Below are 20,426 nucleotides of genomic sequence, written 5' to 3' on the forward strand. Positions count from 1 at the left end.
TGTGGCAAACTATATTGTGAGTGGCATTGTTCCGAATGAGTTCTCTTCAAACCAAAAGGAAGAAGCTCAAACGGGACTGCCTGAACTATTATTGGGATGAGCCATATCTCTTCAAAATTTGTACTGATGGTGTTATCCGAAGATGTGTACTAGAATAATAATAATTGGGTATTCTTGAAGCTTTCCACTCTTCGCATATGGTGGTAACAAGGACGCTAGCGATCTCGTTAAGCGTTGTGATGAATGCCAAAGGGCCGGTGGGATCTCTAAGAAAAATGAGATGCCTCTCACCACCATCCTAGAGATTGATATTTATTATGTTTGAGGCATTAATTTTATGGACCCGTTTGTGAGCTCATGTGGGAATACCTATATATCGGTAGTTGTGGATTACGTGTCCAAATTGATTGAAGTTGTGGCTTTGCCCAACAATGAAGCTTGGAGTATGGTAGCTTTCTTGAAGAAGAACATATTCACAAGGTTTGGTACTCCAAGGGCCATTATTAGTGATGGGGGATCACACTTTTGCAACAAAGCTTTTGATACTTTACTCTCTAAGTATGGTGTCACTCACAAAGTGTCGACCCCATATCATCCTCAAGTAAGTGGACAGGTTGAAGTCTCCAACCGGGAGATCAAGAGTATTCTGTCAAAGACTGTGAATGCCAACCGCACAGATTGGTCAAAGAAACTTGACGATGCTCTTTGGGCTTAAAGAACAGCTTACAAAAAACCATTTGGTATGTCTCCGTATCGGTTAGTGTTCGGGAAAGCTTGTCATCTTCTAGTGGAACTTGAGCATAAGGCTATGTGGGCATTGGAGAAGCTTAACCTTGAGTGGGATGTAGCTGCAAATCTTTGGGTGGAGAAATTGAATGAACTTGATGAGTTTCGATTCCATGCATACTCCAGTTCGTCCTTGTATAAGGACAAGATGAAGTACCTTCATGACAAGTATATCCGAAACAAAGAATTCAAAGAAGGTGATCTTGTGCTTTTGTTCAACTCTCGGTTGCGGATGTTTTCGGAAAAGCATTTGAAAATAATTTACCTTTGTGTAATGATTTAAAGCCACAAAATATATGTGACTCATTTTACACCACAAGTTAAAAAATCTTCTTTTGTTTTTTCTTTCAAAAATCCCGTGTCTAGTCAAATAAGTTCACATAAATTAAAACGGGGGGGGGGGGGGGGGAGTATTATATATGCTTTTGAGCTGCATAGGTTATTTAAAGTAAATATCTTTTATACTAAACCTCGTTACTACTTTGTTGAGGTTAGTCTTGATACTTACTGAGTACAAGAGGTCGGTTGTACTCATACTATACTTTTGCACCTTGCACTCATATTTTGAAGCTGAGTTGTTGTGGATGATGAATGCCAGCATTGAAGATGTACCACCATTCCAGTTAGAAGCTACCACTTTGTTCATTGTAGTTTAGGACCTATATTTCTGTTTATGTCAATTTCAAACAAATGATGTAATCTTTCTTCATATCAGAGTTCTATTCTTATGCTTATTCTTAGTCGCTCATGACTTGTACTACCTGTCTTTGTGATAGTTATATGAATTTTTGTAATTTTATTTGTTTCTTATTGATAATTTTTCTTTCGAGATGTGTTATATGTTGTTTGGATACCCTAACGGGTTACGTTTTATATCATCATGACTAAGTGAGATTTTGGATCGTGACATTACCTTAGGGTTTTGATAGACATGGTGTTTTGATCATTGCTTATAGATTTGACTCTTGTTTAATTGTGTGAATTCATTGATATAGTTTTGAATAGAATTACGGAATTGTTTACTATTTTATTTAATCGAAAGAGGAATAATTAGCGAATATCTCACATTATCTTATTTGATTTGCTTTATTGATTCTTTTAAATAGTCATAAGAGATTTTTAAATTACTAGTTGAACCAAGTTAGGGAAATATTCTTGAGAAGTTTCTCCGAAGATCATTCACATCAATGTTTTCTTGCATATTTTTACACGCTTCATATTAGTTTAATTTGTAGAGATTAGGTTCATTCAAGAGAAAAATCTTAGTTTCAAGAATAACCTAATCAACTATTGAATTTGTGAGAATCAATAGAACCTTAGAAGTGTATCTTGAACGGAGATAGATCCTGGATAACAATCTTGCATCTGTCTAGTCAATGGCCCTTACTTCTCTTATTGATAGTCAACCGTCGTTGCCCAATTTTCAGTTTTGTTGTGATCATTTTATTTGTTTACTAGTTAATACTCATGGATTTTTATCACATCAATCCTCAAGAATTAATTCTCCTAAATAGTGTTAAGCCAAAAATTACAAGAACATTATTTGAAGCAATCCATGTAAATACAATACTTTTTATACTATCTTTGACGCAACATGAGCTTATTTTATTAGTGTGTTTAGCGCTCGTCAACCACTAAACCTCTCTGGAATAAAACCAACTATATACACAAATGCAAAAGCATCATATGAACCCATCTAAGGTTTCCAAACACAGACCAAGGCGCAAATACTCAAATAGAGGCTTAAAGTTAATTTTTTGCAATCCTTCAATTCACTAGTTGCATTGCATGTAATGGTTCCAAGCTAGTTCCGAGCCTCTCGGAACTCAAACTGTGACGATCTGATAGGTCATTTTGAGTACTAGCTTCCTTTTCTTGTAACGGCCCAGCCAGTCATTTTGAGCATTTGAACTCCGTTTAGCTATTTGAAATATGTTTTATGACTTGTGTGAATCGTCGGTTTTGATTTTTAGGTGATTTGGGATTAGTTTGAAAGAAAGATTCTCATGCTTGAAGCTTTAAGTTGGAAGAGTTGATCAAGTTTGACTTTTGTATATTTGATCCCGGATCGAAGTTTTGATGGTTCTGTTAGGTCCGTATGGTGATTTTGGACTTGAGCGTATGCTCGGATTTGCATTTGGATAATTCTAGAAGGTTTCGGCACTATTTGACGAAAATTGGTAATTTGAAAGTTAGGAATATTCATAAGTTTGACCGGGAGTTGACTTTGATGATATCGGGTTCAGATTGTGGTTTCGGGGGTTGGAATAGCTTCGTTATGTCATTTGGGATTGGTATGCAAAATTTGAGTCCATTCCGGTTTGATTTGATATACTTCGGCACGAGTTTTGGAAGTTGAAAGTTCAAAAAGTTCATTAAGCTTGATTTGAGGTGCGATTCATCATTTTGATGTTGTTATGTGTGATTTGAGGCCTTGAGTAGGTCCGTGTTATATTATGAGACTTGTTGGTATGTTGAGACATGGTTATGACGGGCTCGGGCATGTTTCAGATTTATTTTGCGCTATTTTCTTCATATTTTCATTGCTGGTTCTGCTGGTGTCTGGTGCCCCATTGTTCTTCGCGATCGTTATGGTGGAGGTGCGATCGTGTAGAGGATAATCAATAGCTGGGAACGTTCTTCATCGTGGTCGCGATTGGATGATCGTGTTCGCGTAACTTTGTGTTGGTTACAGTATCATTCGCATTGGAGAGGTCACGTTCACATAAAGCTGAGCTGAGAGCTAGGTGCTGGTGATTCCTTTTTCGCATTCCGGTAGGTTAGTCCATGTTGTCGGAAATTTTGCATCTGTGGGCATCGCGTTCGCATGAGGAGGCTCGCGAATGCGTATAGTATTTGAGGGGCAGTGCATCTTTCTTCTTCCTGATAGCGATGGTATTTTTGCGATCGCAATCCATTGATTCGTGCAGTGATTATAAGCACTCTATTTTCGGCAATTTCGGCCATTTTAACATATTTAGAGCTATGGAGCTTGGATTGAGGCGATTTTCACCACATGGATTAGGTTTTGAGCCGTTCAAAGGTCGGTATGCGCGGGATGGCATTTCTGGAGTATTATTTGGCTTGCTCGGTATTGAATTCGACTTGTTCGTGGTAAGTAACACTTCTAAACTTGGTGCTGAGAGTATGAATCCCTGAATATACGTGTTATGTTTTGGTGTTGAGGTGACACACATCCTAGGTGACGGGCGTGTGGGCGTGCACCATGTGAATTATGACTCGGTTGATTATGTGGTAGTGTGTAGTTACTTAATCTTGTTTTATTCCTTGAAATTTCTACGTGCTAGAGTAATTGAGTTGTGATCCATGTTAGAAACCATGTTTAGGCTATATGCTTATCCTGTTGGGACACACTCAGGTCATTTCTGTTGTTGAGTTATTTGCTTAAATTGTAATTATATACTCAGTCACATTCATTATTTGCAGATCATATATCAGTCTCTGTTATCATTTATTGTTACATCATGGATCATTTTTTGGGCTGATTGGCATGAGATTTGTGAGCCCGAGAGACTGGAGAGATTGATGACTGAGTGAAGCCGAGGGCCTGATTGTGACTGATATATATGGGATCAGGCTGTGTGCCACAACCGGCTTTTTTGATTCATGTTGGTATCGGGCTGCACGCCGCAGCATGCCATGTTGGCTAATATTAGCGCTTTGGCAGGATCCGCCCCTCCGGAGTCTGACATACCAGCAGCGAATACATGTACTGAGTGTCGAGTGCCGAGTGATTGAGTGTGTGAGACAATGAGATTGAGTACTCTAAGAGTGTGATTTCATGAGTTCATCACTGTAATGCATTACATTTGACATGCATACGTGGCATGTAGGCATAGAGATGCATGTCCTCATGCTGTACGGTATTGTGACATTCATGACTTCACATGCACATTAAAATGTAGGCATAGAGATGTACTTTCCTCATGCTATCTGATAATGAAACATCTTATCTGTTGTTGAAAGGTTTTGGGAAAAATCACAAATTTTCTGATACTCATATTTTGGTGATTTCGGTGAAAGATTTGGGTTTTACTGTTAGATCTGAGAAGCATGCCAATTTTCCGTAACTGTGAATGAGCTAAGCATCATGTCTTGGAGTTATTACTTGTACTATTTTTATTATATTGTTACGAATTGTTTGTCACGCCCCGACCTCGGGGAGCGCGATCGACGCTCAACCGAGATACATCGGTTAAGCAAGCCTGCTAGATGCCTTCTACCCAACCTTGCCCATTAACAATATAAGAATCAGTGGCAAGTGATACACATGAGAAGAGTCAAGTGTTCCACATTCTTTTTCCAATTACTAAAGGATATTCATTTATGATCCAAAATATTACAAGTTTATAGATATGAAGAAAAACATGTTTGCCTAAATACCAACACTTACTAGTTTATTCCCAACATCAAACATCACCCACAACCTGTCTACGGAGTCTCTAAGTATAACAGAAGAGTAGTATAGAAGTGCCGACGACAAGGCCCCGGCTATACCTCAAAACATAAAGTACAATGTCAAATGACATGAAGCTCGGAACACAGTAGGGCTCAACAAAATCTGCTGAATAGAGAGTAACTGCTAACGAAGATCAAAATTGCCCGTTGACGAACCACCTGCATCCATTGAAGATGCAACACCCCCGACAAAAGGACGTCAGTACATATGGAATAATACTAGTATGTAAAGCTACATGTCCTCTTTCAAAATAGAATGCCAATATAAGAAAGGGAAAATCATAGAAACAGTAAGTCACAATCAACAATATCCAAATGCCCAGTTAAAATATAACAATTTAAAAACGCAGAAATAATATATATATTTTTGGTTGGGAGATAATTAGTACCGATATAGTTATGCCACCGTGTATTTTTCACGGAGTCCGATCATGACCTGACCGGTTAGGCCGTCTCACCACAATGCCGTGTGGATCGACATCACCCTTTTCTAGTAATCACCTATCCCAATAAAGGGGAATATTCTCATCAACACAATCTCATCCCAAATAAGGGGAATATCACAATGCACCGTACACTGGTACGTGTAGTTTCGGGGTTAGGTTATTCCTACCTACCCTTCCTCGGTGATTAACGATACTCCCAAGAAAATATTTTTTTATTTTGCACATAAGGGAAACAAAAGTACAAATATATTTTATATTCACCTCTTTATCTTTCACACACACACACACACATATATATATATATATATATATATATATATATATATATATATATATATATATCTTCATTAGTATTTTCAACCATTCACAACATCAATATTTCCTTGGCTCTCTTGGCCATACTTATGATTTTTCATTCATGGAACAGTGGTCATATCTCATATTCCACACTTTTATTTTTTTACTTTCATGGATCATCATCATAATATCAACAAATAGATTATTCCGAAAATCACAATTTTAGGTTTATTAAAAATGAAGACTTTAAACACAATGGATTTCTTTCCAAGAAATGGAGTAAAATGATTGGCAATCGAAGCACAAGTTAAAATCATAAACGTGTAACACATCATTTGTTCTTGAAATACTTTACCCCAAAAAGGGCAATACACAATTTCAACTCATGAAGACACAAGAGCTCAAAACACATTGGAAATACTTACAAAGCATAACATTAGTCAAAACAGCCACATTTGGGCATGACTTGGCTACATAAGCTTTTAGGCAAATCTATTTTCGAAGTCAATTTGGAACAGTTGAATCAAGGCTCATTTCATAACCTTTCTCACATCATTTCATTTTATTGGCACCATTGGCCACAAGTATAATATTCATTCTTGGCATGTTGGCCACACTTTATATATCCAACCCACTTCTTTCACTTTCAAGCATCCTTATAGATTATCAACAACAAGGCATTTCAAATTAAGACTTTAGGTACACATATAAACAATTGGAGTTTTAGACGCATGGAGTATTCTTTCCAATTTAAGCATAATGGACTTTCATTTGAAACACGACCCAAGCCATCACATTTTAATAAGCATATCATTCTCGAACACATTTCCGAAGGATAACATAATGTGATAGGAATATTCGGAACACATTTTGAATACATAATTCTCGAAACTGGCTTACTCAGGACAATCGAATTTATTGGGAACAACTCGGAACATGGGAATAAGGAACTTGAACCAACCATACTTGAAACTTACAGGAACATCATGGAATTCAATTCTAAGAGAGTAGTTTAGCTAACATACCTTGTTTGAGCTTTCCTTAAGTTACTACAACACCCAACACTTCTAGCAATAGCAATCTATAGGAAGATAGCAAAAATTGGATAATAATTAGAAGGATTCTTATGGTGTAACTCTCTTGGGAATTTTGTCAAACACCTAGTATGTAAAATAGACTATAAAGCTCTACAATGGTAATCCCTTCCTCCCTCATCCAATTTCAACAAGAAACTAACAAAAATAGTTCATTAATCCCACATACTACAACCTATTGTCACATGCATGGCCTATTTTCAACCCCATAATATACTAGAACTCATAACCTCGTGTATGAAAGCTTAGGAGTAGGACTTACCCGGATAGATGATAATCTAGTGATTTACTTCCTTGATTCTTGAAGGTTGGTGGAAGATTGGATGATTAGAATGCTAGGTTTTCTCCTTCTCTCTCTAAAATGCTCTTACCTATCTCTAAAATCATCAGACAATCGTTCCAAAATAAGTCCCTAAGGCAATTTATTAAAATGGGGACGGGTTATAAAATAGGGAAAATGGATCCTCCGAACGCAGGTCTGAGGTCGTAGAATGGACCGCATAATAGATATGCGGCCCGAAAAATAGACCGCGAAAATGATGCCAAGAACTGGGCTGGTCTAGATTGGTCTACGAGAGGTCTACAGTCCGCAGACCAATTATGCGACCGCAGAATAGACCGCAAAACGACTGTCACCACCCAAACCGATGGGCCGTGACAGGCACCCGATACCTTACTCAACCAAGTACCAACGTAACGTATATTTTGTATCATACTATCATAGGTAAATGAGCCAGAAAGGCTATCGTGAGATAACTATAATAAAACATGAGGAAATACGCATCATAAGATAACCCAACATGATGTACCGACTTATACATATGACATACGGGCCTATAAGGCCAGCAAGATCCTTTATATACTCAAAACATAGGCCGATAAGGCCATACAAGTATCCATATATATGAGATATGTCTACAAGCCTCTAAGAGTCAATAAATACCATAAAGGTCGGGACAAGGCCCCGCCATACCAATCAATACATGTCCAAATCATACTGACCAAATAAGCAACTCCGGAGCAAATATAGCACACCAACACCTTCCGCTGAGCTGATAGCCTACTTGGAGGACTTTCCACCTGTCTATCGGGACCTGCGGGCATGAAACGCAGCATCCCTAGGCAAATGGGACGTTAGTACAAATAATGTATCGAGTATGTAAGGAATGAAAATCAGTAAATAAAAGACATGAGAGAAACATGGAGTAAAAGACTAAACATGTAAGTCTGAATAGCTCTATGAATCGTTTAATATTTATAATGTCATATATATGCATATCAATGTCATACCATGCATAGGTATATGCGTACATAACATCATCAAGCCTCTGAGGGCATCCCATTATATCATCTCGACCACAATGGGAAAAATCATCAATGTATACCAGCTGATCAGGTAGTGGTGCGTATATAACGCCGTAACCTTTTTCCATATCCCATATACATATAATATACGCGTATATAATGCCATCTAGTCATGGGTCAATGTACATATATAAATGAATGAAATGCAGAAGAAATATGCTAATAAGATTTCTCGGAATGCTATAAGATCAATATGCCTTTCAGATGAATTTTATCAACTACGTATTTTTCTGAGACCCATGAACAAAATATATAATAATAAGACACATGCGGAATCAAGAATATAGACACCCCTAATACTTCTATGAATAGAGTCATTTATAAAAGCTGTGCGTTTGCACATTTCGTTTGTATCGTATGAATCATACAAAGAACTGGGCTAGTCTGGACCGGTCTGCGAGAGGTCTACAGTCCGCAGAATGACCCAACAAAATTCTTTAAGCCAAATCTGCGATAGAAAATGCGGACCGTGAAATGGATATGCGATCGCAGAATGTACTGCAAAACGACTGTCACGACCCAAAACGTAATGTATATTTTGTATCATACTGTCATAGGTAAATGAGCCGAAAAGGCTATTGTGAGATAACTATAATAAAATATGTGTAAATATGCATCATAGGATGACCCAACATGATGTACCGACTTATACATATGACATACGGGCCTATAAGGCCAGCAAGATCCTTTATATACTCAAAACATAGGCCAACAAGGCCATACAAGTATCCATATACATGACATATGTCTACAAGCCTCTAAGAGTAGATAAATACCATAAAGGTTAGGATAGGGCCCTGCCCTACCAATCAATACATGTCCAACCCATACTGACCAAATAAGCAACTCCGGAGCAAATGGAGCGCACCAACACCTTACGCTAAGCTGATAGCCTACTTGGAGGACTCTCAACCTGTCTATCGGGACCTGCGGGCATGAAACGCAACGTCCCCGAGCAAATGGAACGTCAATACAAATAATGTATCGAGTATGTAAGGAATAAAAATTAGTAAATAAAAGACATGAGAGAAACATGGAGCAAAAGGCTCAACATGTATGTCTGAATAGCTCTTTGAATCGTTTAATATTTATAATGTCATGCATATTCGTATCGATGTCATAACATGCATAGGTATATGCGCACATAACATTATCAAGCCTCTGAGAGAATCCCATCATATCATCTCGATCACAGTGGGCAAAATCATCAACGTATACCAGTTGATCAGGTGGTGGTGCGTATATAATGCCGTAACCTTTTCCCATATCCCATATACATATAATATATGCGTATATAACGCCATCTGGTCATAGGTCAATGTACATATATAAATGAATGAAATGCATAAGAAATATGTTAATAAGATTTCTCAGAATGTTATAAGATCAATATGCCTTCGGATGAACTTTATCAACTACGTATTTTTCTGAGACCCATGAACAGAATATATAATAATAATACACATGGGGAATCAAGAATATAGACACCCCTAGTACTTCTATGAATAGAGTCATTTATGAAAGCTGTGCGTTTGCTCGTTTTATTTGTATCGTATGAATTATGCCAAAAAGAAAGAAGGGATAGCCTTAACATACCTGAGTCGATTCTCTTGACAATCCATCTAACATATGTCAATCGCGATAAAACATGTAACGGCAAGATCGGAGTGGGAAAAAATTCGTATGATATTCTTGACAAAGATTGCACCGTACTCCCTTAGAATCGCAAATTCTCACGTTGCTATAATATTAAGATGTCTCGTATCAATTTGCTAAAGAAGATCCATTATTTGAAGATTAGATATAAGCAACTGTCTTTGAATTAGAGAGGTCTTTTATCCTAGTGGGTGTGGGCCCCACTTAGGAGATGACTTGGCCACCAAAATTTCTCTAATTTTGCCACCTTGTTACATGAGTTAAGACTCATTATTTGGGCTTTGATCAAGACTTCTTGGGCTTCCACGTTATGAGGCTTATCAAGCTTATCCAAGTATTTTTAATTACTTAGTTAATCTCCTACTTAAATCACTAATTATCCAATTATCCACATAATAAAAAATTATCTAAAATTACTTAAAATACTACTCACTTTTAACACACTTTATACACCTTACTATCATGGTCATGTGGTACCTTGTACGACACTAGTCCATAAATATGGGGTATTATAGCTTGGACCGTATTTTATCCCAAATGTCAAACTTCGACGAAACTCATTTTCTTCGATTCGCTTACCCTATCACCTTCACGAATTTACTTATCACTTGTTTGAAATAGTATAACACTTATAATCTCGAAATAATTTCATTCCCGAGCTTACATTGATTAACTTACAATGAAACTTTAACGTACAAAAATGCGGGATGTAACATCTCATTTACGAGCTTTCATCAATTTACTTATGGCATACTTTTACGAACGAAAATATGGGGTGTAGCATCATTTCCCCTTTTGAAACATTCGTCCTCGAATATTGACTGATGCACTTATCATTATCATAACCTATAGCTCTTGCGAATACTTTAGTACTCTCTTTGCCATCTAGGCAACTGTTCTGTGAATAAATCCAAAGGCCAGGGCATTCCCCCCTTTAGGCCTCTTTCTCACACCATGACTTGTGGTCGGAATTCTTTTAATCTCGTAACTATTGCTACCTTCTATCATGCAGTCTGTACGACTTTGTCCTTGTATGTGCGCCTATGCGACCCTTCTCTCATTTTTCATCCAGCCTTTAGATAATCTCTAGGCCTCACTTTGTGAACATATACAGAATTATGACAAGTTGTACCTCTGGGTGTCTATTGCTTTACTACAACTAAGTAGGTCATACTATACCATAACTCTTACTTCGGTTTTCTACCAAACTCCAGGTTACTGAGGTCTGCTACCAAACTCCAGGTTACTCTCGTTGCTTATCCCGTATGTATAAATCTAAGTCCTTTAATGCTTCTTTATTACTGTTCATCTTAAGAATGACGGCCTAATCTCATTTCATACTTTATAACTTTTATCCATCCATTGTTGATTCACCTCAATTATGATCTACAATATACCACTGATAACTTGAAACCTCTTATGTAGTCACTAGGACTCACGTTACATCGAGGAACATTTGAAGTAATTTTCCTGATACACCTGGAGATGAAACCATACTTCCATAACCGTATTTCATAGCATCCCAATGTGATTCACCTTATGTCGGTATTTTAATCTTGTATAATTCATGAAATCCCCTTTTCTTTTCTTCAAATCATTACTCAATCGAAGGCCCAAATGTCATCCTTTATCTATCACAATTACACCCTTATTCTACTACCAGGGCAGCATTCCATCTCTTCTAAATTCTATTAGTCTTAGATTCCTTTGAGTTTATTCAGGCTATACTGAACTTTCTATAACTTAGAGAAACCATTAGCTCTCTTGTTTTCATGGGCTTAATCCTGACTTATCCATTCTCGTCACCTTCTCACTCGCCTTTCTTTACCCTTACTTTTAGTCTTCCTAAAACCTTTTCGCTCTACCATACATTAGCTTGCGACCTACACATATTTATTTATACTACTCGCAACGTTCCTTCAACTTGCTTGCACCATAGATTTCCTTATGTTATTTTGGAATATCAAGCAAGACATCACATCATCTCTAACTCTTATTTACTCTCTTAACTAGACCTCTTGATACCTAGAAATCATAGGCTGGATGATATGACCACTAATGACACCACTATCATTCCTGGATACTAAATCCCAGTGCTTCTATCCCTCTATCGGAAGTAAGGATTATTCACAACCTTCTGCACCCGAGTATCTCATAAGTTGTTCACATTTACCTTACCTTAAAATCTCGCATCATATCTTCTATCTCTTTCATGACCTCCCTTCCACATAGGTATAATTCACATCTACAATTTGAAGCTCTATTATAATACTTGCACCTCTGGTGCATACACAATCCGGTGGGAGCTTCGTACTGACTTCTTATGAGGCTAGTACTTTTCTAATTAGCTTTATCATACAACCGTTATAAAATATGGTTGTTGTACTATCTCTCTTGTACCTATGATATTAAGAGTGATCCTGCAATGTTCTCAATCATGATTTCTATAATTTTCTGCGTCCAATAATCATACTCCTGATTTACCTAGTTGATGTAACTCTTTAGTTTTCTCTCCCCCCTGACCAACCTTTATGTAGGCTTAAGCTATCTTCCAATCTGTGGCTCATGGCATTAGTTATTACTTTAGCCTTTCATGGGCGCTATGGAATATCCATGATACAATCTTCTAATAATTCAATCCTTTGTTTATGACCCGGACTCAATTCTTTCTTTTAACTTATACTGGAGTCTTCCACGGTTGTATGATTGTCAACATATATGCTGCATGGATAATACTCCAAAATCTTAAGTCCGTTCATAATGTAACTAACTCTGGATCATTGATCGAATAATTCCTTTTGTTCCTTCTCAGTTTTCTTTAAACGTAAGCTATTACTTTTCCTGGTCTTTCTGCCTCCTTGTTGCGTGCATACTTAACTTATCTTAGTTCCCACGCATGCCGGAATTTTTTTGCAACTCATATGATCTCGAATATTACTTTTGATTTTACTTCCCATTCATTAGCCACGGTAGGTGCCACTTTCTTATGGAGTTCATACAATGTTGTAGTGAGACTGTTGTTAAAAGACCATTTCCTCTTTAGGTCATTGTGCTTAGGTTGAAGCTTTCTTCCTTATTTCCTCAGCTAGTCTTTCATTGTAGTACTTAGGGAGGACCCTCTAACTCTTGTAAAGCTGCAAGCTCATTACATCGTATACTCGACGGAATTTTTGATGTCATTCCTTGCCTATAATTATCCGTAGTTACTTATGTCCATGCCCTTGTGCTTGTAGGGTTGTTCCTGAACTGATATTTTGGCTGTCTTCCAAGTGGTACTCTCTTTTATTTTCGTAACACTCATACGGTACCTTTAACTTCCCCAACTCCTATCTGAATATTTCTCAAGGATCATGATATCATTATCTGCGAGACTGGATTCACTATGTTTATCTTGCATGATCTGTTGATTTGTCTGTATCATCTTGTCTAGCCATAACTAGGCTCTCCCTGAATCAACTGCTTACTATTCGTTGGCCCATTCTCATATCAATATTCCGCGTAATATTTCTTGGGTTATTTCCTTTGTCTTAACTTACGTCTCGCACTGGCTCCTTAACTATCAATAACATCCCGGGCAGGAACCCTTACTTCCTTTCCTTGACGTCGTGGTTGCATAATGTTCTGGAATTGTAGCATATCTATAGGATTTGGATAAATGTAATCTCATCCCTTTCTAATTTTTATCGCATTCTTCCTTTACCATTCAATAGTTACTAAAACCACTTAATTCTGACTTAATGCCACATCACTCCATATTCCCCCCTTTAGGGGAGTACTAAAATTTAAAGCTACAACGATCTACTTATAGATGTTTTACCTCTCCATCTTTGGCATCTTTTCAAATCATCGTCCTGATGGTACCTGGACCTCAAGTCTATCTTCGAGAAACACTTGACACCTTGCAACTGATCAAATAAATCATCAATCCTCAAGAGTGGGTACTTATTCTTGATCGTCACCTTATTCAACTGTTTATAATCAATACACATCCGCAAGGAACAATCTTTCTTCCTCACGAATAACACAAGTGCTCCCCATGGTGATGTACTAGGTCTGATAAATCCTTTTTCAAGCAAGTCCCTTAGTTGTTCCTTCAACTCTCTCAGCTCTACATGTGCCATTCTATAGGGAGGAATAGATACTGGCTGAGAATCTGGTAATATGTCAATAGCAAACTCAATTTATCGCTCTGGCGGAAGACCCGAAAGCTGATCGGGAAAAACATTGGGAAACGCATTAACCACATGGATAGATTGAATTGTTGGTGACTCTACTTTCACATCTTGTACCCGAACTAAGTGATAAATATAGCCCTTTCTGATTATCTTCTTTGCCTTGAGATAGGAAATAAATCTACCTCTCGGCGATGTCGTATTACCTTTCCATTCCAAAACAGGCTCCCCTAGAAATTGGAATCGGACCATCTTTGACCTACAATCAACATTGTCATAACAAGAAGCTAACCAATCCATATGCATTATAACATCAAATTCTACCATATCTAACTCGATTAGGTCTACTACTGTAGATCAACTATGAACTACTACTATACAATCTCTATATACCCGCCTAGCTATCACTGGATCCCCAACAGGTGTGGACACCTTAAAAGGTTTAACCAACTCAGGTTTTATTCCAAACTTACTAGCAACCATCATAGTAATATATGATAAGGTGGAATCGAGGTCAATCAATGCATATACATCATATGAGGAGACTGATAATATACCTGTAACAACATCAAGTGACGACTCATGATCCTGTCGACCTGCTAATGCATAAATGCGGTTTTGAGGACCGCTCGAGCTAGATGCTCCACCTCTGCCTCTACCACAACCAATTTGTTCTTGTGAACCTTGCCGAGGGGGGTGTACTGATGATGACGAACCAACTACAGATCCAACTGGCTAAACTATGCTTGTATCACCTCTCATCGGACAATCTCTCATAACGTGGCCTGGATAACCACAAGTATAACAAACACCCAACCCTATACGGCACTACCCGATATGCTACTTACCACACTGAGCACATAGTGGCAAGGGAGGCCTCATCTGACTTGACTCACCCCTATACTGAGAACTTGAGGCCCTGGAATTTTGACAAGGCCCTAAATATGTCGAACGATCAAATCTCCTATCGGCAAACTAAGGGGGTGCGCTAGCCGATGGATGGGCTGGATACTTTGGGTGTTGTTGTCTCTGACCACCTCGAAACTCACCAGAAGGACCCGAAGATCTCACTCTCTTACCTCGAAACTCACCAGAAGGACCCGAAGATCTCACTCTCTTACTTTGGCCCCTATTATGCTTACGATCGGCCCTCTACTTCTTCTTACACTCCCCTACACCCTAAGCGTATGCCTGAATATGAGAAATATCCATGCCTGGCTGAAGTGAGACCGACATACAGTCTTTAAGTAGGTGAGACTCCAACCCCATCACGAACCGGTGAACCCAAAGGGTCAAGAACCTATCAACTCTGGCCCGTCTACGCTCTGGTGGTAGATAATGACGAAGAAAAGCCTCTGTAAACTCATGCCATACCGCTAGAGGGGCATCCTCACCTCTGGAAAACTCCCAAGACTCGTCCCAATTAACGGCAACATCTTGAAGTCTATAGGAAGCTAGCTCAACTGACTCAGTCACAATGGCCTTTATTACCCTCAAAGTCCTCTGCATCCTATCGATAAATACCTGAGGGTCCTCATTTGGATCTACTCCAGTGAATACCGGAGGGTCCAAATTAATTAAATCACGAACCCTCACACTGATGGCCCTACCTGTATGACCAGTACCTACTTCCTGATGCCGATATTGTGCGTCTACTAATCGAGTCAATAGCTGAATAGCATCTCTTATCTCCTGACCCGGTGCATCTGGCTGAGGAGCTGGTTGTATTGGGGAAGGCGCTGGAGCTGGTGCCCCTCGGAGCTCCTCTAGAGAGGGCGGGGTATGTGAAGTCTGAGATGGAATCTCACTATGAGACTCTCCCCAAGCCCTGGTAACTCGTGGCGCTCGACTAGTAGTCTCATCAGCTACGGACTTGCCCTTCTGGGCGGCTGTAGCCTTCTTAGGCATCGCTGACAACATAATATATTGTTAGGGAAATGAATCCTTATATCGCACGATCTAAGATAAGAAAGGAGGATAACATCTTATATGCCTTGTAGCCTCCTATTTATAAATGTGGTGCACAACACACTCATAAATAAGACTCTACTAGACACGGTTTGTAGACAACCCTAGGACTGAACTGCTCTGATACCACTTTTGTCACGACCCAAACCGATAGGCCATGACGAGTGCCCGAGTCCTACCTGTCGAACACCCCTAAGCATACGTCTACGATATAAATAAACATGAATTAGGGGTAGGTCATGAATAACATCTGTCAATAAACTGCTAAATCACATGAATAACATACATGAGGATAACATGCCCAAAATACATATATATATATATACATGCAGAATATGGTAGGGTGAGCCGACAAGGCTGTTATAGACTACTATATATCCAAAACTGGAAGCCGACAAGGCCACATACTATCCAACTATACATGGCTGTCTACAAACCTTTAATAAAGTGTACAACTGTATAAAAGATAGGACCAGGCCCTATCATACCCATATCTACATGCCAAAAATAGCATACCAAACCTAGTAACAACTCCGGATCAAGTGGAGCACACCAACTCTCGCTGATCAAAGATCCTAAAAAAGGGGAATGTCAACTTGTCTACCTGCACCTACGGGCATGAAATGCAAGGTCACCAGGCAAAAAGGGACGTCAGTACGAATAATGTACCGAGTATGTAAGGCATGAAAATCAGTACATAAAAGACATAAAAGCAACATGGAGTAAAGTAATCTATCTGTAAGTCTAAATAACTTTGTGAATCCTGAAATATTTATAAGTTCATGCATTTGCATATAAATGTCGTATCATGCATAGGTATATGTGTACATAACATCATCAATCCTCCGAGGGCATCCCGTCATATCATCTCGGCCTCTGTGGGTGAAATCATCAATATATACCAACTGATCAGGTGGTGGTGCGTATATAACACCGTAACATTTTTCCATATCCCATATACATATAATATACGTGTATATAACGCCATCTGGTCATGGGTCAATGTACATGTATAAATGAATGAAATATGTTAATAAGATTTCTCAGAATGTTATAAGATCAATATGCCTTCGGATAAAGTTTATCAACTACGTATTTTTCGGAGACCCATGAACATAAGATGTAATAATAAGACACATGGGGAATCAATAACATAGACACCCCGAGTACTTCTATGAATAGAGTCATTTATGAAAGTTGTGCGTTTGCTCATTTCATTTGTATCATATGAATCATGACAAAAAGAAAGAAGGGGTAGCCTTAACATACCTGAACCGATTCTCTTGACAATCCCTGTAAAACATGCCAATCGCGAAAAAGACACGTAACGGTGGATCGAAGTAGGAAAAATTCGTATGATGTTCTTGAGAAAGATTATACCGGGCTCCCTTAGAATTGCAAATCCCGTTGCTATTACGTAGCATAACTTCGTATAAATTTTTTTGCTGAAGATCCGTTACCTGTAGATTAGATATAAGCACCTCTCTTTGTGAATTAGAGGGGTCTTATACCTTAGTGGGTGTGGGCACCACTCATGTGGTGACTTAGCCACATAACCCTATAAATGTGCCATCTTATAATATGAACTTAAGAGTCACCTTTGCCTAAGGCCTTTGTTGCCACGTTGAGTCCCATTAGGCTTGTCCAAATATGATAATTAATTAGTTAATCCCCCCTAAAAATCAATAATTATTCAATTATCCACATAATTAAGAATTATCCCAAATTACATAAAATACTACTCATGGTCATGTGGTACCTTATACACATAACATACCTTATACACCTTACTATCATGGTCATGTGGTACCTTATATGGTACTAGTGCATAAATACCGGGTATTATAGCTCGGACCGTATTTTATCCCAAATTGACAACCTTCAACGAACCTCATTTTCTTTGATTTGTTTACCCTATAATATTTACGGTACTTACTTACCACCTGTTATAAATAGCATAAATACTTATAACCTCAAAAATAAATCTCATTCTCGAGCCTACGTCGATTAACTTACGACGAAACTTTAATATACGAAAACGCGAAATGTAACACCTTTACACGAGCTAGTTTTCTTTCTTTAATTTTGATTTTCTACCTTTACAGACAAATCAACTAACTCATCTATTGTTACATATTGTTGTAATTCGAGTACATCAGCGATTTCCTTATTTAAACAATTTAAAAACCTAGCCCTTGTAGCCTCTTCTTCCTCCATACAATTAGCTTAGATCATAGCCATATCTATAGCCTTAAAGTACTCATCCACATACATGGACCCTTGCTTCAATGTTTGAAGACGTTGTTGTAGCTCTCTTTGAAAGTGTGATGGTATGAATCTCTTTTTCATCACCCTCTTCATCTCAGCCCAAGTAGCAATTGGTGCTTGTCCTTCTTGCAATCTGTCCCTAGTAAGGTTTTTCCACCAAATAGCAGCATAGTTAGAAAACTCAACAATAGCAAGTTTAACTTTCTTACCCTCAGAGTAGTTGTGATAGTCAAAGATGGCTTCAACCTTTCTCTCCGAATCAAGGTACAAGTCTGGATCACTTGTTCCCTTGAAAGATGGCATCTTCATCTTTATACGACTTATATTATCATATTTTACTCTACCTCTCTGTCCCCTCCTATCTCTTCCCACCCTATCAAAATCAATATCATTAAAATTATCTATTGGATTTTCTTGATTTATAATGTGAGCAGGGGGTACATTTCTCCTAGCTTGGGGCTTAACATTATTTTCCCTTATAAGTTCAGCTATTGTATCATTTTGCTCAGCAATGGTGTCCCTCATCTCTTGGAGTTGCAAATTTCACCTTTTGAATTGTTGATGCATAGCTTACAAGGTAAAATTATTTCTTGCTTTGATTTCGGCTTTTTGAAGAACCCTTCGTTCATCATCACTACATGTACGTGACATCTTAAATTATTAAATTGTATCAGACAAATTGATGTTTCCCTCAATTGTTCTCACACACACTTTGCCTTTTCTCTCTCTCTCTCTCTCGAAATAACCTTTGAACAAAATACTTTGTAGATTTATAGTTAAACCCAACTCGTATAAAGTTCTTAGTAGTAAAATATAGATTTTTGGGGAACAAATGAAAGAAGAACCAAGTCCTAGAACTATTAGGCTCGGTTGAAATAATACACGAACAAAAAGGGAAGGACTATATATTTAGATTAGAAAGAGTAAGAAAAATTGAATTTTTGTCTTATCTTTGAAAGCTGGGATCCCCTCTTCTTATTTCCTTTAATAGTTTTTGGAAACAAATTAGATACAAAAGAAAGTTCTTGGATAGCAAGCAATTCTTTTTTTAAAAACTAATTTTCGTTTTCTTTTTTGGTTTTTTTTTAAACTTGTTTTTTTTGCTCTCAGGATTCAAGAAATCCCCAGAATTATCAAGAACAAAACCTTGATAGAACTGCTCTGATACCACATGACAACAAAAAAGTCGGGAATCCAAACTAGAGTAAGAGTTTGAGAAAATAATGCGGAAGCAATAATAATAAGGAAGTGAACAACTAGAATTGAAGTGCAGAAAATAAAGGATATGGGAAAATTCAAGGAAAGAATACCAAGAACTTCCAAGAACACAGGTTCTATAGCCTTGACAAGGTCCAAGCAACAACGTCTTGATTTATTGAAGAAATCAAATGCCTTTAATTAAAAATAAATCAAAATAATAGAATCGTATCTTGACCGCTTTACGAGTAACTTGAGACAATAATCAATAGCTAGTATTAATCACCTTCTAAGAATACCACAAAAGAATCAAAGATACCACAATAGAGAATTAATCTTACTACCTTGAACTATGAACAAGTAAAGGTGGAAAGATAAATCTCAAAGCATAAGTAACAAAGGTTCAAAAGAACTCTCAAAGTATGATATTCTTAATCAATAATGAAGTTCCTCAATGAATGAGAAGAACTCCTTATTTATAGGAGTAAAAGTCCTTAAAATTAGGTAGGGGGCTGCTAAGGGGTAATAAAAGTCATCAAAATTAGGTAGGGGCTGCTAAGGGGTAACAAAAGTTATCAAAATTAGGTAGGGTGGTTGCAAAGAAATAAGAAAAGTCACAAAATTATGTAGGGGGCGGCCAAATCCCTTTGGGGCAGTTTTGGGCCTTAAAACTACTAGTTTGGGCCATTGGTTTGGAC

The 20,426-nt window shown here is 38.0% G+C and overlaps 1 protein-coding gene across 1 annotated transcript; it reads left to right on the forward strand.

The window, feature by feature from the left end:
• The first annotated feature begins 337 nt into the window (after window positions 1-337).
• Window positions 338-715, forward strand: LOC138909277 (uncharacterized). Its single transcript, XM_070200463.1, has one exon. The coding sequence runs from the start codon at window positions 338-340 to the stop codon at window positions 713-715; it is 378 nt and encodes a 125-aa protein (XP_070056564.1).
• Window positions 716-20,426: the final 19,711 nt, after the last annotated feature.

Source organism: Nicotiana tomentosiformis, chromosome 1 (genome assembly GCF_000390325.3).
Source record: "Nicotiana tomentosiformis chromosome 1, ASM39032v3, whole genome shotgun sequence".
NCBI lineage: Eukaryota > Viridiplantae > Streptophyta > Magnoliopsida > Solanales > Solanaceae > Nicotiana > Nicotiana tomentosiformis.